A 24,035-nucleotide genomic window follows, 5' to 3' on the forward strand; every position below is an offset into this window, starting at 1 on the left:
TCTCTCTCTCTCTCTCTCTCTCTCTCTCTCTCTCTCTCTCTCTCTCTCTCTCTCTCTCTCACACACACACACACACACACACACACACACACACACACACACTTAACCAGGTTAATATAACCATATGTTTGAGGGCACAGAGTTAAGGTTGGAGGACTTAGCTCTGAACATCGAATCGAGGCTGTTGCCAAAACTCTCAAACAGACTTGAGTTACTTTTATTTCTTTGAGATATAAACTGTACTTGTTTATTTCTCCATACAATGTTGCTGTTGTTGGAGAACACATGTCATTGTTAATTGATAGATATTTAAAGATACAAAAGCAGTAGCCTGACCCAGGCTTTTAAATCTGCAGCCAGGGAATGCAAATGATCAAGCTGGGTTGGCCTGAGAGGCTATCTTAATTTTGCCTACTGAATAGTTAAATGCCTACTTTAGTCACAGATCCTTGGATTCCAAAACTAAGAAACTAGTATTATATATACCCCCATGCATGTTATTAGGACAGTCACTTAAAATTAGCCATGTCATGGTATGAAGATTACAAAGTGAGAGACTAATTGTTCAACTCTGGGAACAGTCATTTTGACTTCTGAACTAAACAATAAAAGCTGAGAGTGTTAAAGTTAAGGAGAAGAACCTTATGGTCTCTCTCAGTTATTTCTTTTTTTCATAAAGCAAATGTAGGTGGCCTTGAAACTTTGAAGCATTATGCAATTTACAAAGCACCCAAATTGAGGGACTTGCCTGGCTTTTGGGCTCTTTTCGTAGGATGAAGACTACAGAGAGAAGTGAGTCTTGGCCATGGCTAGCAAGTAGTTAGAACTTTTCAGAGAAGGAAAAACAGAGTAATTATGTTGTAGATGGCCTGTTGTGTTGTAGGCTTTCTTGACTGGTCAGGTGAGGGAGAAAAGATTGGACTGAGTAGAAGTCATTTTGATGATGAAGGGCCCATTTCTCAGAGCATAAGAATTGTTCATCTAAGCTGGCAATATGATGGCTTATAAAAATTGTTTCAGCTTTGCTATTATTTTCATAGGGAGAGTTTCAAATTAGCAGACATCATCATGCTGACAATATTTATATGAGAATTTAAAATTTATATTATAACATGTATACCAATCAGACACATTTTGATTTTATAAAGAAATGATTAAGTTCCCAGATATATTTTCTTTTAAGGGGAAATGACTACATTCCTGAATATTCTCAAGAAAGAGATGGTGAATTTAAAGTTAAAGTTAAGTTGGGCTTTCTGAAAGGCACTTTCAGCTTTGTTAACTAGGTTATTATTTGGGAATTGGAGAAATCACATAAAAATTTACCTAGCCCCATGCTAAGCTGCTATGTATTATGTCTATTGTCTTTTTAATCTGAACAATGATCTTTTATAGAATGATACTTATCTTGCCAATTAACAGTTTTAAATGTCCCAGTGGGGACTGAGTATCATTTGATATTTTTATATGTTACTGGTTCTGGGGAAAACATACGGTCTCACTCAAGCTGGTGACTTTGTATTCTTTACAATGGAGTAATCAACATAATTTATTGAGTCATGTCTCCTGTTTATAATCTATGTCATAAGCCAGAGATAAGTAGCAACATGTACATGTGGTATTAAAATACATACAACTAATCGTCTGTGATTATCTACAAGTTTATCACTTAGAAAGTATTAATCATATAATAAAAAGTCTTTACATAAAACGTATTTTCAACTTATGAGAAAATCATTGTCTTTACATATTTGAGCATGTCCCTGGAGGTACAATCACTTTCTAAGTAATTAGTAATAAATAGATTTCACTGAAATTTAAAAAAAAAAAAAGAACTTCCCTGAGGCACGACTTCACCAGGTTTCCCTGGAGAGAAAAATGCTTTTCAATTTAGATATTGACAAATGAGAATATGAAAACTGTGGTTTGTCCACAGTCTCCAACAGCTCACAGTTGTCAAAGGTTTGTGCACACCACAGACGCCAGTCTCCTTCCCGCCATCTTTCTCATATGGAAGAAATTCTTGTCAAAATGTATACATTTGAACTGTCTCAAGAAGATCAGGATTGTCAGCCCTGCTTATATTGTTGTGTTGTAATCACTAAGAAGAATTTGGTTTGCATGTTCCAACGGGAAGTGTTTTTGTATCAGGATACCCCTCCCCCTTTGTTTAATTTGTCCTTTATGAATTTTGCTAAGATTTTGTGTGTGTGTGTGTATCTCAAGAAAGTTTTAAAGTGAACTATCTTTTCTATAAATTGTTTCATTTAGCAGTTATTAATTAAGATCAAGGTAAAATTACTAGAAAAATGAGGAGTTCCTTAATGTCTCATGTACAAGCACAGAGCCACTAACTCCTTAACACAGACGGAGTTTCCAAATCAAAACCTCTTTACTGCAAAGGCATTGCATAAGGACATCCTAGGGAGGATGACAAACCTAAGTATTTAAGACCCAACTGTATGTCTGAATGATGTTCAAGTACTTCTCTAGTTAATAATAGGCAACACTACTCAGTGAGCTTTTATTTTCTATATATCTTCTCTATGTATCTTCTATATAAATCTGGTCTATTCAGTAACTATTTATATTTGATGTGCTGGTTATAGCATTTTTATACTTTGTGGTACACCAGTTGTGTATGCAATTAAATCCCTAAGGGGCTTTCTGTATGCCTGTGCATGTTCCCTTTACCGAGTCCTGCTGGAGACCTGTATCAGATTTATACTCCTCAAACGGGTTTAGACAATGACTTAACTCAGCTCCTGGTTGCAAAGCATGGAAGGCAAGGGTTAGAAGTACTTGTGAAATTACTTAGCCTGACCAGTGTCTCAATTTCTGAATTATTTTTCCTACTGTTTTGCTTTTCTTCTTTATTATAGAAAGAACCATATCCATCTCCATAATGGAAAAATTTAGGGTCATCTCTTGGAAGGGTGGGTCTCAGTCTCTTTAGTGGAATACTTTAAGAATAAGATCAAATGGAATTGATTGGCACTTAGAAGGAAAACTCCAGGGCATGCCAGCTTTAGAACCTTAGCACCTGCCCAAAGGAAGGGAGGGGAGCACCCATGCTGCTCAAGCTGGCGTGAAGTGGAACGCATGGCCAACAAGGAGCTGTGTGATGGGCAGTGAACTTTTCAGGGAAGGAATTACAAAGTCCAAAATGTTGGGAGAAACAAAACAAAACACCAAAAACAAAACAAAACAAAACAAAACATCTGTTAAGAAAAGCCTGCTCAGAAAAAAAAGAAAAGATAAGAAAGTTATTCTTTTTTTGAAAAACTCAAAAAGTAATCAGACTTAGCACCCTAAAAAACATGGTCTAAACTTCTGCTTTAGGAGTGGGAATTTGGGGGAAGGGAAAGTGCAGCATCTCATTAAAGGACTATTTGTTCCACTTATCACTGTAGTTTGGCTTAAGATGAGCCCAGTTTCCTAGGGGTGGTCCCTTGTCCAAAGTGATTGAACCAATCCAACTGTAATGTTAAGTCTCCATCCAGTGCAAGGAATCTATTCTCTTGACCAGAAGTTTTTTTTTTTTTCCCTACTCTAACAGTGTTTGGTGTACTGGGAAAGGAACAAATAAGCAGATTAATAACAAAAAAAAAAGAAAGAAAAGAAAAACACCTATAGTCAGAGAGTGGTATAATCTTATCCTTAAGAGTGTTTTGTCTCCAAACAAAGCAAGCCACTGAAGCATCATCTTTTCAGGGCTCATTTTCTACTTCATTTCCTCTTTGATGGGGTAGATGAAATGGAGTTTAAGAACCAGTTTTTAAAAATAAAATACAAAAGCTTTTGTACTTGAAGCCTCTATAACTTCATAAATCCAAGTACACCTGGTAATCCCCGTCCTTCCCCTTAGGGGTTGAGAGTAAGTACTATAGGTGCCCTTCATCCCTGCTACCACACTCTTGAATGAGCAGCTCCTTTGGAAGTTACAGGACCCCTGGTCCACTCTCTTACCTCTACCTGCCTCTGCTTCATTACAGTTGATATAGAATGATAAAGAGCCCCATTTCCTGAGGAGATGTAAACAGTCTCCATATTTAATTGGTTTCTTAGTTGGGGTTTTCATTACTCTGAAGAAACACCAGGACCAGGGCAACTTTTCTAAAGGACAACATTTAATTGGGGCTAATGAAGAGGTTCAGAAGTTCAATCCATTATCATCAAGGCAGCATCCAGTCAGGTATCGCCTTGGAGGAGCTGAGAGTTCTACATCTTGCTCCAATGACAATGATGAGAAAACTAGGAGGAAGCTCACAAAGGCCACCCCTACAGTGACATACTTCCTTCAACAAGGCCATACCTCCTAATAGTGCCACAACCTGGCCCAAGCATATTTAAACCACCACAATTGGTAAGAAACAGTTGAGGCAGGGTTTGGCTCATGAAGAATGACTAATATTAGCTATCTTAGGATGATGTATTTTTTTTCTGCATAGTTTCCAACTTCTAGAATGTTCTTACCTGATTTTTCCAAATTTGTATCCCACTATGTCATTCTCTTCTTATTTTATCCTAATTTTCTGTCAATATGTCTTGCACAATCATGTTCTGTCTGACAAAGACTTCATCAGAGAAAAGCTCTGAGTGTTTATTTTTTCCCAAAGGAATTCATGGGTGAAGAATTTTGTTCCCTGGGATGTGGTAACCTGACTTTTCTCATTGCACACTTCTTAAATATTAGATGACTAGAAACTGTCTGTAATTCCAGTGGCAGGACAGTCAATCTTCTCTGGCCTCCATGGGCACCTGCAAGGCATGAGGTACACAAAATGAACACAGGCATCTACATATGAATAAATAAAAATGCACATATTTTTAAAGAAATATTATCTCACCAAGTGATGATACTTTTCGTGCTCAAAAATGTTTCATTGGCAAATAACAATTTTTGTGCACACAGAAATAGACTACAGTGTTTCTTTCAACTTTTTAACAGTGGCCCTATTACAGAACTAAGCTTTTCTTTACAAATGGAGTGGAGTTAAATGCATATAAAAATAATTCTTAATGCAACTGAAGTTCAAGGTGCAGATTTTGAAATCTAGACTTTTCCAAATGATCTAAGGGAATCTCTCGTAGATACTGACTTAGTGACACAATAGTAAGACAATTCACAAGTGTCTAACCTCTGTGTTTCTTTAGATGTTAAATTGCACAACATGAACATTTTTGAGATGGGGAAAGACACACATCTAAGCAACATTTAATACCTCAAGTTTAATCTATAGAAATCTCAAACCTACAATATATTTAAATGCTTTTTATATGCTTTTGCTGCATTTCTACAGATCTTTATAAACAATGAATGGCATAATTCAGTGAGTGGTAAGAAATTTCCCGTCATTAACCCTGCAACTGAGGAAGTCATCTGCCATGTGGAAGAAGGGGACAAGGTAAGTTTTCCAGTACCTGCAGCTACACTTTACACAAAGAGTCCTTATTTCCCACCACTTTGAGCTCAAAAACCACTGAAAGGTCAATGAAAGACATGAAGAGGTGATTGCTCAGGCAGTTGGGTACATTTTCTTTTGTCCTTGTCATAAGAAAACTTGCCACATTCACATCTAGTAGAGAGTAAATACACAGAACTCAAAGAAACTAAAACTAAGAGAAAAAGAAACTTAATTAAAAAAAAACCCATAAACCTCAGGCTATAGATTTGATGCTAGCATTTCTAATGTAACCTGGTTATTGAGAATAGGGTGATAGCATCCAAAATGTCAGTGGTTTGAGGCTGCAGTAGTACAATGAAGCATGCACTATTAAACAACTTATCTATTTTTTTAAGGGTTAGCATTATCATTTAATATGGGGCATGGAGTTTTGAAATAGTAATATACTTAGGGTGCATAGACTAAGCCTTTCAGCTGCTCATTCTTTCTCCATGTAGATAAAAAACAACTCTGAGGAAGACTGTGAATGAGCTAATTTATAATTAGAAGGACAAAACCCTAAATATCTATTAAAGTAAGTGTTTCAGACAAGTGTGAAAGAAAACTGGTGATTGCTATTTGATGCCAGTAAACAAAAAGTCATGTTCTTGATTCTTTAATGGTGATGCCTTGAATATGTAGCTCCTAGGAGACATCTTGCTTTGGCAATGGTATTGATCTCACCAGAAAAACAAAAGTCTTTGCCTGGGTTCAGTAGAAACTTTGAGACTTGGCTGGGGCAGTCAGTGAGATCTACCTTCTTCCTTAGGTGCAGAAGGGAAAGCTGGTGACCATCCCAGCAATCTTGCCAATAAGCACTGATTTGTTCTGTGATTAGGGACAACTGCCCCTCCTATAGAAGAGAGATCAAAGAGACAAATTCATAACCAACCAAGCTGCAAGTATTGTCACAGTGCCAGTCTGGTTGGCAGGACAAATGGTTCCTCTAAGGAAATTGTCAGTGAAAAGCAAGAGCTTGTTTCATTACCACATTCCTTTATCTGTATCCTGTTTTGGAATTATTAAACAACTTGCATTCTTAGAATAGTTGATGCTGAAGCAATTTGTGAGGAATCTAATGAAGAGTGGCTAGCATGGCTTAGTGAAAGGTCCTAACCTGGTAAAGCGCACAGTCACAAGAAACCTGATAGGCTGGACTGGTCACAGGTTAAAGGTTGGTTTTGGAAATTCTATTCACCACAGAATGGGGCTGCCAATGGACCATATCCTGTCTTTTATGGTATCACAAGGAGCCAGAGCAAATGCTTGTTAGAGAGTGAAGGTGCCTGTGGGTGGGAAGGGCTTTCTTCTCATTTCAGTGATTCCTAAGGAATGCTGGGGTGTGAGCTAATCGAGAACTGGAGGGATAAAACTATTAAAATAAGTGCTCCAGACAGGTGTGAAAGAAAACTGGTCTGATTACTATTTTCTCTATCTCTGAGTGAAGTTAATATGAGGGTATACATTCCAGGAGAGAGAGAATCATTCAGACTTCCCAAACTAGGTTAAGAGTCAGTTGACTTCCCACTTTCATTCAAAGTACCTATATACATTCAGCCTACACACTCTGACTTCAAAATTGGAATATTTTGCTTTCATCTAGGCCACATGATTTGATTCTAGCAAGTCAATGTTAACCTATACACTGTTTTCTGTTTAATTCCAAAATATCTTTAAAATGCCAGCCCCTAAACAAAAATCTACAAGTTATGCATGTTGAAGTTAAAAAGTACTACAAACAATTAAAAAAAAAACATTTTGAGACTAGTGGTTTGAATAAAGCAAAAAATGTTGTCACAAAATGGAATACAATTGTTTAAAGTATGATTATTTTTAAACATATCAATAAGAACAAGTCATATGTGGTTATGTGTCATATCCAAAACACGGGTTCACATATTTGTGTCATCCCACACTGTCAAACTATATTGAATAGCAATAAATTCACAAGATTTAGCCATTTAAATTATAGCAATTTGGTGTAAAAGCCATTCATCTTAGCAGCCTGCAAGAGGGGAATGCCAATTTTTTATTCCAGTATTAATTTCTAACATTAACTTTCATATCATATATAACACAGCAAATGTCTTTGTGCTTCTGTATATGAATATATGAGTTGCTAGTGAATACAAGTTAGAAAGTCATCAGTATAGTTCAAGAGGTTCAGAAGTGGGTTAGAAGAATCTGTAATAATAAGGGACCATACCAGTGTCTGGGGGAACTTCTAGGGAACAGCTGGAGTCAGGGGTGAGAGAGAAGCTGCAAAGCTTGGCAAGTTGAATCTATCACTGGAAATGGCACTTCAGAGGTGAACGTGTGCAAGAGCTGGCAGTCCAGTAGGCTGTTTCAACAGCAGTGATCCAGCTGAGTCAAATAGTCCTTGGTCCTTGACACACATCCCAGGTTTCAGATGGTAGCTCATTCAGAGGCCATGCCATTTCAGTCTTTTGTGTTCATCACTTTATGGGGTCCAAGAAAGGGAGTTCACTCTTTCCTGGGTGTCTGATATGTTCTTGGGCATACTTTCTATGATTCGATTTTTATTATATCAACATGCCCACATAATTTTAATTCTCCCCAGTACACTTATAGGATGACTCACATTCTATTCCCAGGAGTAAAGAATGTCTCAGTTTGTGGTGGATAGGTGATAGATGGTGGGGTTTCTGGGTCCACCTAGGGGCTACAGTTATCCTTCTCCCTCAAAATGGAATCAAAAGCCACTACTAAAATGTACTCCTATAAACCAATGCAAAGGCTGAAAAACCACTATTGTACATAATATGGAACAACTGAATAGCAATGACTATTTAACAAAGCAGCCCTATTGATCATCCCTGCCAACATAACTGAATGCATAGGTCAGATGTAGTATAAGGTATTGGTTCAAATTCTGCTGTGTTTTACTAGCATAAATTCTCCTCCCTTGTAAGTTGTAACAGGGCACACAATCCATAAGTACAGTAGTAACTTGTGTCAAAGAGAACTTGTCTTTGTTCTTGGAACAGCTCTTGATTATCATCTGCCTTTGAGGTGGGAGTCTGGTGATTATTGAAGCAGACTGTTACATTGAGCCAGACTTTGGGGAAGATCTTAAAACTAACATTTAGCGGACATGTTGGTAGAGCATTGTCTATTCAAAGAGAATTTTAGGAGCAAAGGTGAGAAGAAGTGTGGGGGGGGAGAGAGAGAGAGAGAGAGAGAGAGCAGGAGAAATGTAAGCAGGAAGTCTATACAAGAAAAGTCAGGCCAGAAAATGTTGGACCTTGAGAACCAAACAGAGACCTTTGCCCTTAGGACTGTGGATGAAGCCAGCAGTTGCAAATGCACAAGGGAACACGATAAGATAAATGGCATGAAGATTAAGCCTGGCAGCTGTATAGAGACAGTGAGAAGGGAGGAGAACGAATGAGAGGCTGTTTACAATGTACAACAGTAAAGGCCTGTGTAGTCGAGAATAGAAAACCTGATAGATGAGCTAGAGTAGACTAGGATGCTATAGCCATTTTCACACTGAGTCATCTTCTAGGACCACAGTTAATTCCGTCTTGTAAGCATTTAGCATGGCTGCCACATAGAAGATGTGAGACAGGACAGCTTGCTATGAGTTTAAAGATAAGAAAAAAAATGCCACAAACAAGCTGTGGCCCAACATATTTCAGTTTAGAATAGAGTTGAGTATCTGCTGCATCCACAGATTTTACACTGGTGAGTTCAACCCTGGGATCTGAAATCGGTAGCTGTTGACATAGAGGGTATCAAGAGGTCTATCTCAGTTGTGTGCACACTGAGTGCACAGACTATTTTGGCCATTATTCTCTAAACAGTACTGTTTACCAACTACTTACCTAGCGTTTGTACTCAGCATCAGAAGTACAGTTATCCAAAGGATGTCTGTGCGTTATTTGTAAATACTACATACATTTTGAATTCAGAATTTCAGGTTGTGTTTTTCAGTGACTTGGGGAAATGTTCTCTGGGACACTAAGGGAGGCCTGTGTTGTAATTCCATAGTGGGATGCTTGGTTGTTTGTTCCTCCCTCATTGTCCTAGCGTCAGCCAAATGATAGAGTGCCATAAGGTGGATGTATATTCAGATGCATCAAAACTAAAAGGAAGAAATAAGAATCTACTTTTTAAAATTCAAGATTTATTCTCCCTGCAAGATTAAACATCTTTTTTTGTTTGTTTGTTTGTTTGTTTTTGTTTTTCGATACAGGGTTTCTCTGTGTAGCCCTGGCTGTCCTGGAACTCACTCTGTAGACCAGGCTGGCCTTGAACTCAGAAATCCACCTGCCTCTGCCTCCCAAGTGCTGGGATTAAAGGCATGCGCCACCACCGCCCAGCCAAGATTAAACATCTTATTTGAGGAAAGGGACTCACAGCCAAAATGATGAAACCGTGAGAATGGATTTATTTATAGCAGCTTTTTTTATAGCAGGATTTCTTGTTTGTTTGTTTGTCTGGTTTGGTTTGGTCTTTGGTTTTCTACATGTGAGGTTACATGTCTCAAAGCATTCATTTCACCAGTTCTTGGAGAGACCAGAAGGCTCAAGAGAGCCCTAATTAAGCAAAGTCCAATGACGAAACTCTGAACAGAAGGATCCATGCACAGCTTCTGCCACACTAGTTTAAACTATGTCCTTTTAAACATCACAGTAATATTATTTTCAAGGTACATTACAAAAAGATGAAGCCGACTGCTCCCTTGATCATCTTGATTTACGGGGTTCCATGAATCAGGGAATCCCATAGACAAAAAGTTGTAGAGTAGTCTTTCTGTACATGCTACTTGCTATGGATTTGATGAAGAAAAAAGCACCTGAAACAGTAACAGAAGAAGCAGAGAGATGCTTTCAGCAGATATACTGGAAGAGACTAGAAGTGGTCTGAATAGCGATCTACCAAGGAATGGAGGGACCATGGAAGAGCTTAGCAGGATGGTGGCTTTTCTTAAAGGAGAAATGCAGTAGTCATAAAAGTACATGAGCAAAACTAAGGAAGCTAAGTGGTGTGAGTGGGACTTTATTCTATTAATCAGAATATGATTAATAAAAGCAACTGTCTTCTCTACTTACTCAGGGCATAGAATGCCTAGAGTGGATCACTTTGTACACAATTGGGAAATAAGGGGCTTATCAGACACACCGTGCTTAGATTTGAACGTGAGACATCCAACACAAAGCTCATATATTTAAACAGCTGTCACACAAGTTCTGTAACTGTTATAAAAGGCTGTGCAACATTGTGGATAGGAAGTTCTAAGTGACAGATGTAGCACCATGAGTCAGGGCATGTGGCTTACCATCAATCTATTAGTCCTGAGATCTCCTGTCTCTTTTTGCTTCAATTTCTCCATTTGTAATAGGAGGAATAAATGTGTCCCATTGCATTTTCTGGAACAAATGACCTAATGTGTGTAAATTAACTAGAACATTATTTCAATTAAAATAAAGTGTCCTATTACAATAAGATAAAGTGAAAATTACTAGAACATATAATCTCTTTTTTAAAAGTTTAACTATTTGATAGACAACTGTAATATATTCTAAATATTTCAAGAGAAACCACTTCAACATCTTATGGTGAATTGTGGAGATTGACCTTTGTTTGTGAGGACTGTGTTGTATTTTATTAGGTTATGATGTTGTGTTTGCTCATCTAGTATTTTTAATATCCTGAATGGATTGATCTGTGATTTCCAGGCTGATATTGACAAAGCTGTGAAGGCTGCAAGACAAGCTTTCCAGATTGGCTCCCCATGGCGCACCATGGATGCTTCGGAGAGGGGACGCCTGCTGAACAAGCTGGCTGAGTTAATGGAGAGAGATAGGCTACTGCTGGCTGTGAGTATTAACCAATGTCAATGTGAAATATGGGAGAGCTCCCAAGGGCACCCACAGTTTGAACTGACCAATCAGTCTGGTTTAAAGAGTATGAAGACAAATTTCCTCCTGCTTTTCTCTAAAACTTCTCAGAGTTTAGAATCCTGTGTTACTATATTCATCAAACCTTTTGAATGGTCTCAGGGGGCATATATTTCCATTTTAATAGTTAGAGAAGTCATTATAGAACATGGATGGAGGGCAAATTTACTAGTCTTTTCAGCTTTGAATTTTAGTAAAGCCAATTGAAAACAAAGTGGTATCCAGGTTACAATTCCGAATAAATTGCATTAGCTTTAGACTCTTAAATGACAATGAGATTCAAACCTTAATTTTATTAGAAAATATCAGCAATTCACCAATTTTTAATAATCATTTATTCTTCAAGGATTCTCATTGCTCAAAACATGTAAAAATAGAATCCATAGCTCTGTAATGAATCCATACAACTGAAATATTCCACTGGAAGAAATGAGAATTTCCCAGAGCTTAGCTGTTTTCATTTGTCTTAGTTTTCATTTGTCTTAGTTGTAGAGTGAAAAGTCTTACTTCCTCTGACAGCATGAGAACCACAGTGAGTGCAGAACAGACATATAAAGAAAGTCTCATTTCATTTAATTTTAGGGTAGTGGTGGGCAGTATCAAACTTGTACATCTTGCCATGTGACCACCCACTGAAATGTGTGATTTCAAAGCATCCTGTATAATCTGCACAAAATGGGGGAGGATAAGAAAATACTGCTAGATTAGAAGATATGCAACTTCACAATCTTCCCCCCTTCTTCTGAAAATAGGTTCTTTTCTCATACTATATGTCCTGATTATAGTTTCTTCTCCCCCTATTTCTCCCAGTTCCTCCTTCCTCCCCTCTGGATCTATCCCCTTTCTTTGTCTTAGTAGAAAAGAACAGGCTTCTAAGATATAACAATCAAACATGATAAAGTATAGCTAATAAGATGAAACAAAAAATATCATATCACAGCTGTTCATGGCAACCCAACAGGAGGAAACAAGTCTGAAAGGCAGACACAAGAGTCAGAGACCCACTTGTTCTCAGAGAAATTCCGATGAAAATACTAAGCTAAAAGTTATAATATATACCAAGGACCTGATGCAGACCAATCAAGGTACTGGGTCTGCTGCTTCAGTGTCTATGAGTTTATATGCACCTTACCTAGATGATTTAGAAGACCATGTTCTCCTGGAATCCCCATTCATTTGCCTCTTGCATTATTTCTGTCTTGTCTACTGTATGGTTTCCTGAGTTCTGAGGGGAGGAATTGTTGAAATAACTATGACACAGTTTCCCAAACAGGTTTATAGTTGAATATGGTAAAGCCCTAGTAAAAAATGCCAGTGCTACAATTGTGTGAATAGACATAAACGTGCATTAAAATTGTGTGAACCGACTGTTTCTATGAGAATATGATAATGACTGTGGTATTGTGAATAGTAGCAAACACCAAGCTGTTGCCACAGTCAGATATCACACACAATCTACTTGAAACTTTGATAGAACAAAGAGACTAAGAGTCATTTTCACAGCTGAGTACTTATGTGACCAGGTCTTAGACACTGCTTAACCAGGACACATTTAGAACCTGACAGAAATGGGACCAGAATCAGACCATCAGAATCTTACCATCTGTCTCACCAGGATCTTGCTATGTGACCACAAATAAGTCATTTGATTTTTTTCTCAAAGTGTTCAATAAGAAAAGCACTAGGTTTAAGATTCCTTACATTCCCAAAGCTCTTTAGTAGGTACGTACTAAAAAACATCCACTGTATATTCTTGATATAATTTTTATTGTTGAAAGTTTAGTTTAGACTTTGATATTCTTTTATTTTTTCAGACAATGGAATCAATGAATGCTGGGAAAGTCTTTAGTTATGCATACCTGTTCGATGTAGACATCAGCATAAAAGGATTAAAGTACTTTGCAGGCTGGGCTGACAAGATCCATGGTCAAACAATACCAAGTGGTAAGTATATTTGGGAAACTTAGCAACTTGATGGTGGAGGAGAGGACACTGATGCAGACCTGAGTATCTTCAAATTCTCTCTGATAGAGGTGTCAATCAATTAGGTAAATAATTACTTTACTCTTCATTTTAATCCAACACAGTTTTGATGCTGGAAGGTCTGTTAAAAGTCAACATGTGCATAGTTTAGATAGTACTGAAATAAGAACATTATCATAGATTCAATTGCTAATTTGGGTGAGATATTTCAGGGTTGAAACTTTTCAAAGATGGCTGCCGTAATTAGTTATTTGAGCTTCATTCTTATAAAGACATTTGTATCTTTTCTGCAATATTATTACTTAAGACATTCTTCATCAAGAAAGAGTAAACTGTGTCTATCTGTGCCCTTTAAGCCCAGTGTACTTAGACCATTGCAATCAATTCAACAATCCAGTTTACACCAATGTGTTTCAAAAGCTTTACAGAAAGATGAGACTATGACTACTAGCTGAGTCATCAATATTTCTGTGGAAATGTTGTATAAGTATTTCTTAGTAGCATAGGCATGACAAATATTCCGTGTGAAGAAAGAACCAGTTTGGGATGGAGTAGTTTCACATCTGAATTGTAATGACTTTAGGAACTCAAATAATCCACTTCCAATTCTGTCCCTGATGGGCACTGCCAATCTAACTGGAGGATTCAGTATGGAAGGTGGTCACCAGGAAGTTAGAAGATAAGGATGAGAACACAGAGGTACCATGAAGGGGGCTCTTTCATGGCTCTTACTCCACTCTTAGGAAACATAGAAGAAACTCTTTAGAGTACCTGTGGTTTCTGACATGAAAAGTACTTGCTGTGGTAGCAGTAAGCTCCTGTGAAAACCAGAACAAAACAGAACAACAAAATTTCCAGGGTAACCACATCAGAGTAAGGCACAAGTCTTGGCCAAATCCAGAAGGAAAAGAACCATGTTTCATTTAAGACATGTTTTGTTTTTTTGTTTTTATTTTCCCCATAGATTAAAAGGCATTGCAATTGTGCTCCATAGGCAAAAGACACAAAACCAGCAATTCCAAGTCAGTAGGAAAACTGCTTACATTTTTACTATTTTAAATAATTTTTCTTTTAAAAGTTCATGCTCCTGGGAAACTCGCGATGTTGGAAACATTTTCATGGGGCTTAGCCCTTACCTGGAGAGGATATCATTCCTAGCTCATTTCTGTACCACTTTGTGTGTGAAGGTAATCTGAAGGCAGCCATATTGGTATAACTGTCTGATATTTTCCCATCTTTACACTTAGGTTCATGGACCTCAGTCTTTAGATTCACATTTCTCTTTGAGGGCTCCATTGTTTATGTTTTTAACCTTGTAAATAGGAACTTTTGTTTTTCTTTTGCTACTCACCCCAACCTCACATCTCCATGCCATGCCTACACAGGACATTTGCCTTTAATGTAAGTGTATGCTTTGTTTTTCAGATGGAAACCTATTCACTTACACAAGACGTGAACCTATTGGGGTGTGTGGCCAAATCCTCCCTGTAAGTTCTTTTTCATTACTCACAATGGGGGTGGGGGAACGTTCAATTCTATTGATCTGGTGATTAAGCCCATTCCCACACAAGTGTAGCTTATGTGATGGTTATGTGTGAAGTAAATTCAACAAGCATGACTGCCTGAAGCTTATTGTCCTGTAACTGAGCTTCTTGGATATGAGTTAGCTGGTCCAGAAACTCTTTGATATACTGCTGTGCCCTTGGAGGGCATTTCATTGTTATTACATGGGCCCTAAGTGTTGGCTACATGGTTTGCTTTGGAAATTGTGCGCTGTTCTGGTTTCCATGAGCTGTGCTTTATAAGTATATGACAAAGGTTTATCATGGCTCATCTGTGCTGGGACTCCATTTCAGTAGGATACAGCAGAACTCACTGCTCCCAGCACTTCTGTATCCTCTTTGAGACTTCTCATTATTGATAGTAGCTGCAGTAAGATTGTTTAAATCCTAGAAAATACCTTTCTTAAAAAATGAACAATGTCCATGACAACTGGAAAAATGTATGGTCTATACTGTACCTTTAGGTAGCAGGATTGAGTACTCAAAATTTTTCTGCCAGAAAATCATATTCTGGATAGAACTAGATTTCCTCTAAGCATAACACATAAGACACTGGCTAGACTGGCTAGATATAGCTGACATAATTTAAAAGGCTAAATTAAAATAGTGTGAAGTTTCCTAATGTTTTTTGGAATGATAGTCACTTTTGCTTAATGAGACTGCACATATTAATGTATTTAATGGAAATTCTCATTATTTCAAAAGCTTAAAAACACTCAAATACATCTACATCACTCTACCAGCCATTAGCATTAGATAAGTCTAGACATTAGTGTCTCCTGTTTTCTTTTGTTTGGGGGAATCTTATCCTGAGCTTCATACATGTTAGCCAGGAATGTACTATGCCCCAGATCTAAATTTCTGGATTAATTCTGAGGATATCCATCTAATTTTTTTAGATTATAATATTGGATAAAATATACTAAGTGTCTTCCAGGGAGAAATAGGAAGATGATTTTATACGTGTAAAGCACAAGTAACTTACAACGTGCTTAACTATATGTGAAATCATGCAGTAAAAAATTTTTTTTGTATTTTCTTGAGAATTCAAAGTAACAGGACTTGATTAAATTCTGTAGTTCTTCCCTGTTCCCTTCTCCTCTATGGATGGTTTTAAGCTTTTTATCATTTACTAGTTTCTTTTATGAAGTTATATAAAATAAACTAAATAATTGCACACAACTTCTGAAGTATTATTCAACTTCTATCAGGGTGGCATTCTCAACAAAGGTGATTTTGAGTGATGCAAAGAACCCATTGTTCAATTTTGATTTTCAGTGGAATGGTCCGTTGATTATATTCACTTGGAAGATCGGCCCTGCCCTTAGCTGTGGGAACACCGTGGTTGTCAAGCCAGCAGAGCAAACTCCACTCACGGCTCTTCACATGGCATCTTTAATAAAAGAGGTGAGTTTTCTGAGTCTAGACATGCAGGCAGATTCTGGGTCCCCGGTTTACCTACAGGTGTCATTTCCCGTGAGCTTCGCTGTTTACATGTGGATCCTGCTCAGTCATGCAGATAAATGCAGCAGAGCTAAGGGCTGGGAAGTCTGCCTTTCAGTGGGCACAAATGTCTCTCCACACAAATCAGAGTCTTATAGCCAGTCCCCTTGTAAACTGTAACTTATGTTGCTTAACTCTCATGAACTTAAGTTCACAAGGAATTACAACCTTATTTTTAAATGCTGAAATGGTGAGCTGTATCTTCACCTCCAGGATATAACTGGCTTGGCTGCTTCTGTTAACTATTTAAAGGTTATATTAGTATTAATATCTCTAAGAGTTGAAGGCTACTATGCCAATATGTTTCTAGTTTTGTTGGTGGAGACAATGAATTCTACCTTTCTGTATAGGTAATTTAATATACATTTCTATATCCTTCTAATGAATTTCCTTTTATAAAATCTGACACAGTTACTCCTTTGAGTGATGTTCAGTTGTCACAATGTTGTTGCCAGCATGACACATCTAAGAAGAGAGTATCTCAGTTGAGAAATTGTCTTTATTATATTGGCCTGTGGCATGTCTCTGGGGGAATTTTGTTTGTTTATTGATGTAGCAAGGCCCAGCTCATCGTGGACACTGCTATCCCTAGGTAGGTGTGCATTGGCTGTATAAGAAAAGTTGCTGAGCCAGCCAGATAATTTAAAGCAGTCTGTAGCAATCTGTTATTGTCTGTGCTTTAGTTCCTGGCTCCAGGTTCCTGCTTTGGCTTCCTTAATGATGGACTATATCCTATTAACCAAATAAACCCCTTCTTTCCCAAGTTTGTTTTGGCCAATGTGTTATCATAGTAAATGTGTAACAACTAATACAAGTTATGACAGACTTGTCCTTAAAGCATAGTATCCCTCAGGATCATGACCTTTGGAGGTATGTTCTTATGGATGAGAAATTAAAAACAGTAATGAAGAAACAACAAATGCACCTAGATGAGTTTTTTGATAGAAGAACTCCCAAGGTGAATATATAAAACAACACGATGACTCACTTAGGTCTTTTGTGAATTAAATTATTGATCTGTTAATTGCTTGTTTCTTAACCTATAGGCAGGGTTTCCTCCCGGTGTGGTGAACATTATCCCTGGTTATGGACCAACTGCAGGGGCAGCCATCTCCTCTCACATGGACATTGACAAAGTGTCCTTCACGGGATCAACAGAGGTAGGACCATGTCTAACGAGCAGATGCATGCTCTCTGCAGCTGTTTCTCCCACTCCCTGGATCCTCAAGTCTCTAGAGGGTTAGGTGCAGTTTCTCTCACTGGGGTCAGACCAGGCAGTTCTCTGATATATATGTGTCCCAGGCCTCAGACCAGCTAGTGTATGCTGCCTGGTTGGTGGTCCAGTGTCTGAGAGATCTCAGGGGTCCAGGCTAATTGAGACTGCTGGTCTTCCTATGGTTTACCTTCCTCCTCAGCTTCTTTCAGCCTTTCCCTAATTCAACCACAGGGGTCCCCAACTTCAGTCCAGTGGTTGAGTGGCAGTATCTGCAGTTGTGTCAGCTTGTGTATGCTGCCTGGTTGGTGGTTCAGTGTCTGTGAGATCTCAGGGGTCCAAGTTAGTTGACACTGCTGGTCCTCCTTTGGGGTCTTCTGCCTTCTGAGCCTCTTCCAGTGTTTCCCTAATTCAACCACAGGAATCCCCAACTTCAGTCCAATGGTTGGGTATAAGTATCTATATCTGTCTCAGTCATGTGCTTGTAGGACCTCTTGAAGAATAGACATGCTAAGCTCCTGTCTGTGGGTACCCCATAGCATTAGTAATAGTGTCAGGCCTTGGAGCCTCACCTTGAGATGAATCCCAAGTTGGACCAGTCATTGGACCTCCTTTCCCTCAGTCTCTTCTCCTTTTTTGCCTCTGCAGTTCTTTTAGACTGAAAATCTTAGCAAATTCTCTGTTGCCTAATATACAGTATCAGTTCAGTATCCATATGGACCTAAATATTGTCTTATTGTTCTGATGAAACCTTTCATTACATTCCAGTATGTGGAGTAGGAAAAGAAAGCCAGACGATAAAAAAAAAGGTTACCTCTAACAAAGAACATAAAGACCATTTCAGCCTATTGTGCTCTCAATATACATAAAATGAAGAATCAATAATAGTTAAACCAGGACTCAGAAGTCAAAAACAAAAATAATCATAGGTAATACTCTAGGCAGGGCAGGATATAAAAACAAAATGAAATAAAGCAAAAGACATGTATTTTCTTGAAAGAAGCAATTAGAATTAAAGAAGAAATGAGAATCATAAAATTCTGGCTAAATATAGTAACACACAGAGCTCTGAGCCAGTTTCTCTCTCTGTCTCTATCTCTTTCTCTCTTTCTTTCTTTCTGTCCATCTCAATCTCTCTCTCTCTCTCTCTCTCTCTCTCTCTCTCTCTCTCTCTCTCTCTCTCTCTCTTTCTCCTGTGCAAATTGCTGTGTGTTTGAGAAGGAGAAGAGTAGGAAGGAAGGAAGAGAGAGGCAGAGTTGTGGGGATGGAGGGAGGATTAGCAGTGAGCCCACTCTTGTAAATAAGCAAATAAGCATCTGGGATTTTTATACAGATACACATGACACCATTTGAGACTGACTTAGGTACCTCTCCATGTGCTTCTTCAGGCAATCAGAGGAAAAAAATCATGTCCATCTAGAACAATCAGAAAAGGACTTAAGAAGGATCTGTGCTAGGAGCTGATCCCAAATACAGGACCAATGTGGAGGCAGTCCAGATCTGAAAGAATGCTAGTTTGGATGGACAGAGTTCTCTGAAGGTCACTAGAGGGATGAGATGTCAGTACCTGATGAGTTGCTGATTATTCTTGATCAAATACAAAGACGGAGTTCTGATGAAAATGAAAAATAATCTCTTGTCTGCCCACACATGAAATCAGCTCTCACAGACTTGATGCCTGCCCACACATGAAGTCACCTCTTTTTTTTTAACTTGATTTTTTATTGGATATTTTATTTATTTACCATACAGATGTCATCTCCTTTCCCTATTTTCTCCCTAAAACCCCCATCCTATACATCTTCTTCCTTTATGCTTTTCTACCATTTTGATTACATGCATGTATTAAGGTCAGTTCTAGGTTGAGGGTGTAGCGATGCAATAGATGCAAAGAGTCAAGGAACAAGCAATACAATAAACAACAAATAGTCAAAGAAAAAGCAAGGCATTAAACCTAATTACGTGAAAACTCCCATGATCACTGTTTCTAAAGGGTTATCAGGATGACCAAAGTATCTGAGCCTACTTCCCTATCCTAGCCCAAGGTCATTTTCATTTCTGAAGCCTACTTCCTTGTTCTGGCCTAAAATTTAGATTCCTGTCTGAAATTACTTCTTTGTTCTAGCCTAATATTTAGATTCCTGCCTTAGATTACTTTTTTGTTACAGCCTAAGATTTAGATTCCTACCTGAAATTACTTTTTTATTCTAGCCTAATGTCAGATTCCTGCCTGAAGCCTATTTCCTTGTCCTTAGCCAATGTTGTATTCCTGCCAAGCAGCCCATTTCCTTGTCTTTGGCCCATGTCAGCTTCTTGACAAGCAGCCCCAAAGCTCTCTGCCTCTCCCTTTTTTTTTATTTCATTAATAAGATTGAGCCTGTCTTAGGTCATTCTGACAAGAATGACTTCCTTACGAGTCATGAAATATGCACTATCAAAAGCAATGCATTTCTGTCTTAGGTTGGTAAGGCTCTGTGCAGAATCTTACCCATCCTTGACTTGCCAGTTAAATTAATAACTCCATCTGGGGGTCCATTATCAGTTTCAAGTCATGTACTTTGGCTGCCAGCCTGTTGATGTAGTTAGAGACAAGCTTTAACATGGTGGACAGGAATAAAATTATTCTTAGGAGAAGAAGGGCTAACCTGATCAAGCTATATATGTCATTCCTGAAGTTTGACCAAAATGGAAATACTGACCTCAGGCCATGGATAATTTTATCAGCATTATCTGCAGCATCAAAGCTCAACAGAGCAGCATTCTTTAAATTCATAATCTCACTGTGCACAGATGTCTGCTCTCCTGCCCATGAGCATTTTCTGATTTATCGTGCATTTTTAGTCTTGATGATGGAAGCTTTTACACCAGAGTATGCCAGACCTTGAAAAACATCATTTAATGCTTCTTCCAAATGAAATTGAATGGTAGCAGAAGTGTCTTGTAAGTTGAAAGTATTAAATGAATCTATCTACATGGGAACATGCTAAGTCTCCTTCTTTTTGATGTTTGATTTCAGGTTGGCAAATTAATCAAGGAAGCTGCAGGGAAAAGCAATCTGAAGAGGGTCACCCTGGAGCTTGGGGGAAAGAGCCCTTGCATTGTGTTTGCAGATGCTGACTGTGAGTATAAGTCCTTTGTTAGCATCTTACCTTCTTCCTTTTGATGCCTGATACTGTCGCACAGTCACCTAGAGTCTTACAGGTGACCTTCCCTCAAGGTGAAAAGAATTAACTAGAGTCTCTGGTGACTCTGGGATGCTTTTAAATTGTTCCATAATGTAGATAAATTAAGCACAGATACAATTTTGTCCTGGATAGGACTAGATTGTTACTTCCCAGTGTCAATTGGAGGTAGCATAAATGAACTGCATCTAGAATCTATGATGTGTCTTTAATAGTTCTAGGTCATAGTCATTTCTATTCATGGAATTCATTGATATTACTATTGTGCTCTTGACTGGTGATATTAGAATGTACAACTTGGTTAACAAGATTCCTAGTCTTTCACTGTGTAATCTCTTCTCACTACACTTTCAACATCTACTCTTAACCCACAGATTAACATCACATATCTGGAATGATTATCCAAGTAGTCCTCATTTATAACATTGACACATACATTAAAACAATACCACTTATTTTTGTTTAGAATCAACAGTATTCTATTACAAAAATGTAGGCATATTGTTCCATCTAAAGTGAGTGAAAAATTTGTATGCTTTAATGATTTAAACTTGAGTTAGATTTTGGAATATTTTTTTCTAGAGTAAGGATGGGATGATTTATTCTGATGTAGTGAGTTTTATTTGTCTGAGTGTCATTTTCACAAAAAATAGCACTTTCCATTGACTAAAATATTCAAAAATATTACGAAATTATTAAACACAATAGGTAATCCAAATTTCTTGTGTCAACTAGTTAAAACCTGGCACCTAAAAGAAATACTACTGCCCAAAGAATTAAAAATGGAATTAATTTGGGATTATTTGCAATGATATTTGATCTTATCAAATCTACATTCTTCAGACACTATCTCTTCAGATTTCCTTTGTTGTTATTATTTTTAAGATAAAGGTTAATTATTACCTGACTTCTAAGTGGTAACATATATTGAGTATGTCTACTCAAATGATTTATCATTTTTCTCTATTACCATATTGCATCTGAGAAGTATAGTTGTGTGTGTATTCTTTAGAAAATATTCCTTCTCTTCTCTGAATGTTTCCTTTGCAGTGGATAGTGCTGTTGAGTTTGCACACCAAGGAGTGTTCTTCCACCAGGGTCAGATTTGTGTCGCAGCGTCCAGACTTTTTGTTGAGGAGTCAATTTACGATGAGTTTGTGAGGAGGAGTGTTGAGCGGGCTAAGAAATACACTCTAGGAAATCCTTTGAATTCAGAAATAAATCAAGGACCTCAGGTGAGTAAATGTTGGAAAGGCAGCATTTAGGAAGGAAAACCAGTCTTCTTAAGCCTAATTTTAATTGAGAAAGCTTAACTTCTTATTTATGTTCATTGTTAGCTGATATTGTCATCTTGTGATTTAAAGAATCTAACTTCCAACAGCAAAGACATGATGCTGTTTTGTGTTGGCCATATTTTTAGAAACATTCTGGGAGCCTTGTGGGAATTTTGCGTCAAAGGAAGGGCTGGGGAAATTGATCAATTCATAAAATATTTGTCATACATCCCTGAGGACCTGAGTTCTGAACTAACACTCACATAAAAGCTGGATGTGTGTAGGAGAGCTTCTGAAATCCCAGTGTTCAAGAGGGTGAGCTAGCTAGTTAGACTGAAGCTATGAATTAGGGAGCCTGCCTCAGTAGATAAAACTGAAAGCCATTGAGGAGGCCACCCAGTGTCAACCTTTGGCACCCACACACATGTACATGTACCTTTATACATGCAGGTGCACACAGATATACCAGGATTTGCTCCCATCTGTACTCACATGCATGCCAATATACATACCTACACACAACACTCACATATACACACCAAAAAGAAGGAAAATTTTAAAGTGTTATTAACTGCTGCATTGTTCGATTGGCAAAACTCTTAGTTCTTACAGACAATTCTTAGTCTGGAAAATTGTACATATGGCAGCTAATTCACTCTCATATCTTTCATCTCAGTTGCTGTTCTACAGGTCTAAGCAGTAGAACCTTCCTGAATCTTCTTCAGGCTCCTCAGTTTCTACGATGTAATGATATTTATTATAAATGGTTCTTGGAAGTCCTGTTTCTGGGCTGCTGACAAGCATCTCTATTTGTCAAAAGCCAGGAATTCCCAGGGCTCAGGGTTTCTTCTTCACAGCTAGGTCCACTGTAAATGTGCATGTCCTTGTTTCACTCAAAGGTCACCTTTTCCTCTTGTACAGCTTTTCTTCTTGGTCTGTTGTTCAAGCTCTTGTTGTTCTGAGTTCACTGCTGCCTCTGAGTCAGTGATCTTCAACTGGAGGCAGTCTTCCACATACCCACAGGGACACTGACCTTATCTGGAGTTGTTATAACAAGGTGATGGGGTCTACTCACGTCTAGTGAACAGAGGAAGGGACACTGCTGAACACTGCACAGTGAACAGGAAACCTCGAAACAACACATATTTCCCTAAATGCCAGTAGAATCATTTCTGAGAGCTGTGCTCTGGGAACTGGATGTTGACATTGGTGTCCTCAGTCTTTCACATTAAATATGCTACAGTGTGTTTCACTACTGAGACAAACTTCATTGAATTTCACAATAAGTGTAACCTAAGTTCAATTAACAAAATCTTGGAGGACATTGCTATCAACTATACCTTGAGAGAGGAGCCTGACAAAACCATAAAACCCAAAGTGGGCTTGGTCACTGGTTTATCTGGATGCAATTAATTTGGAAGAATGTTTTGGAATTGTCTGTTTAGCACAAGTACCCAAATAGAAAAGTCTTAGGACAAAAACATTGATAAGCAATGAAAACCCAAAGCAATAAAGTAAATGTCAAATGAAGCAATTATTGTTTTGTTTCAGTGTCATTGCTAACTTTTATTAGATTTGGTATTTTTTAAATTTATACTTAAGTTTGTCTCATAGTCTAGAAAAATGTGTAATTCTGACGGTTTTGTCACTACTGTTTCTTGTTCTAATTATCTATTGGCCTGTCTACATAAACATAAAATACTTTTATCATTAGGTAAATGAGAAGGCAGATGATATGGAGAGTAGATGAATGGTAGACTTTGACCAACACAAGGTTTTGGAAGTCCCAGGTTTACATATGTTTATTTGTTTCTCTCTCTCTTTTTCTCTTTCTCTCTCCCTCCCTCCCTCCCTCCACCCACCCTCCCTCCCTCCCCCTCCTCTCTCTCTCTCTCTCTCTCTCTCTCTCTCTCTCTCTCTCCCTCTCCCTCTCCCTCTCCCTCT

At 38.1% G+C, this 24,035-nt stretch overlaps 1 protein-coding gene across 1 annotated transcript in view; it reads left to right on the forward strand.

Annotated features, from left to right (window-relative positions):
• LOC114623397 (aldehyde dehydrogenase, cytosolic 1) overlaps positions 1-24,035 on the forward strand; it is a 38,959-nt gene that overhangs the window by 520 nt on the left and 14,404 nt on the right. Inside the window, exons 2-9 of the mRNA XM_028770069.1 lie at positions 5,304-5,408; positions 11,153-11,293; positions 13,189-13,318; positions 14,783-14,844; positions 16,198-16,326; positions 17,469-17,582; positions 20,652-20,754; positions 21,868-22,052. Coding sequence (XP_028625902.1) covers positions 5,304-5,408; positions 11,153-11,293; positions 13,189-13,318; positions 14,783-14,844; positions 16,198-16,326; positions 17,469-17,582; positions 20,652-20,754; positions 21,868-22,052 — 969 coding nt within the window. The remainder of the gene's footprint in view (positions 1-5,303; positions 5,409-11,152; positions 11,294-13,188; positions 13,319-14,782; positions 14,845-16,197; positions 16,327-17,468; positions 17,583-20,651; positions 20,755-21,867; positions 22,053-24,035) is intronic.

Source organism: Grammomys surdaster, unplaced genomic scaffold, assembly GCF_004785775.1.
Source record: "Grammomys surdaster isolate TR1022 unplaced genomic scaffold, NIH_TR_1.0 198, whole genome shotgun sequence".
In the NCBI taxonomy this organism is placed as follows: Eukaryota; Metazoa; Chordata; class Mammalia; order Rodentia; family Muridae; genus Grammomys; species Grammomys surdaster.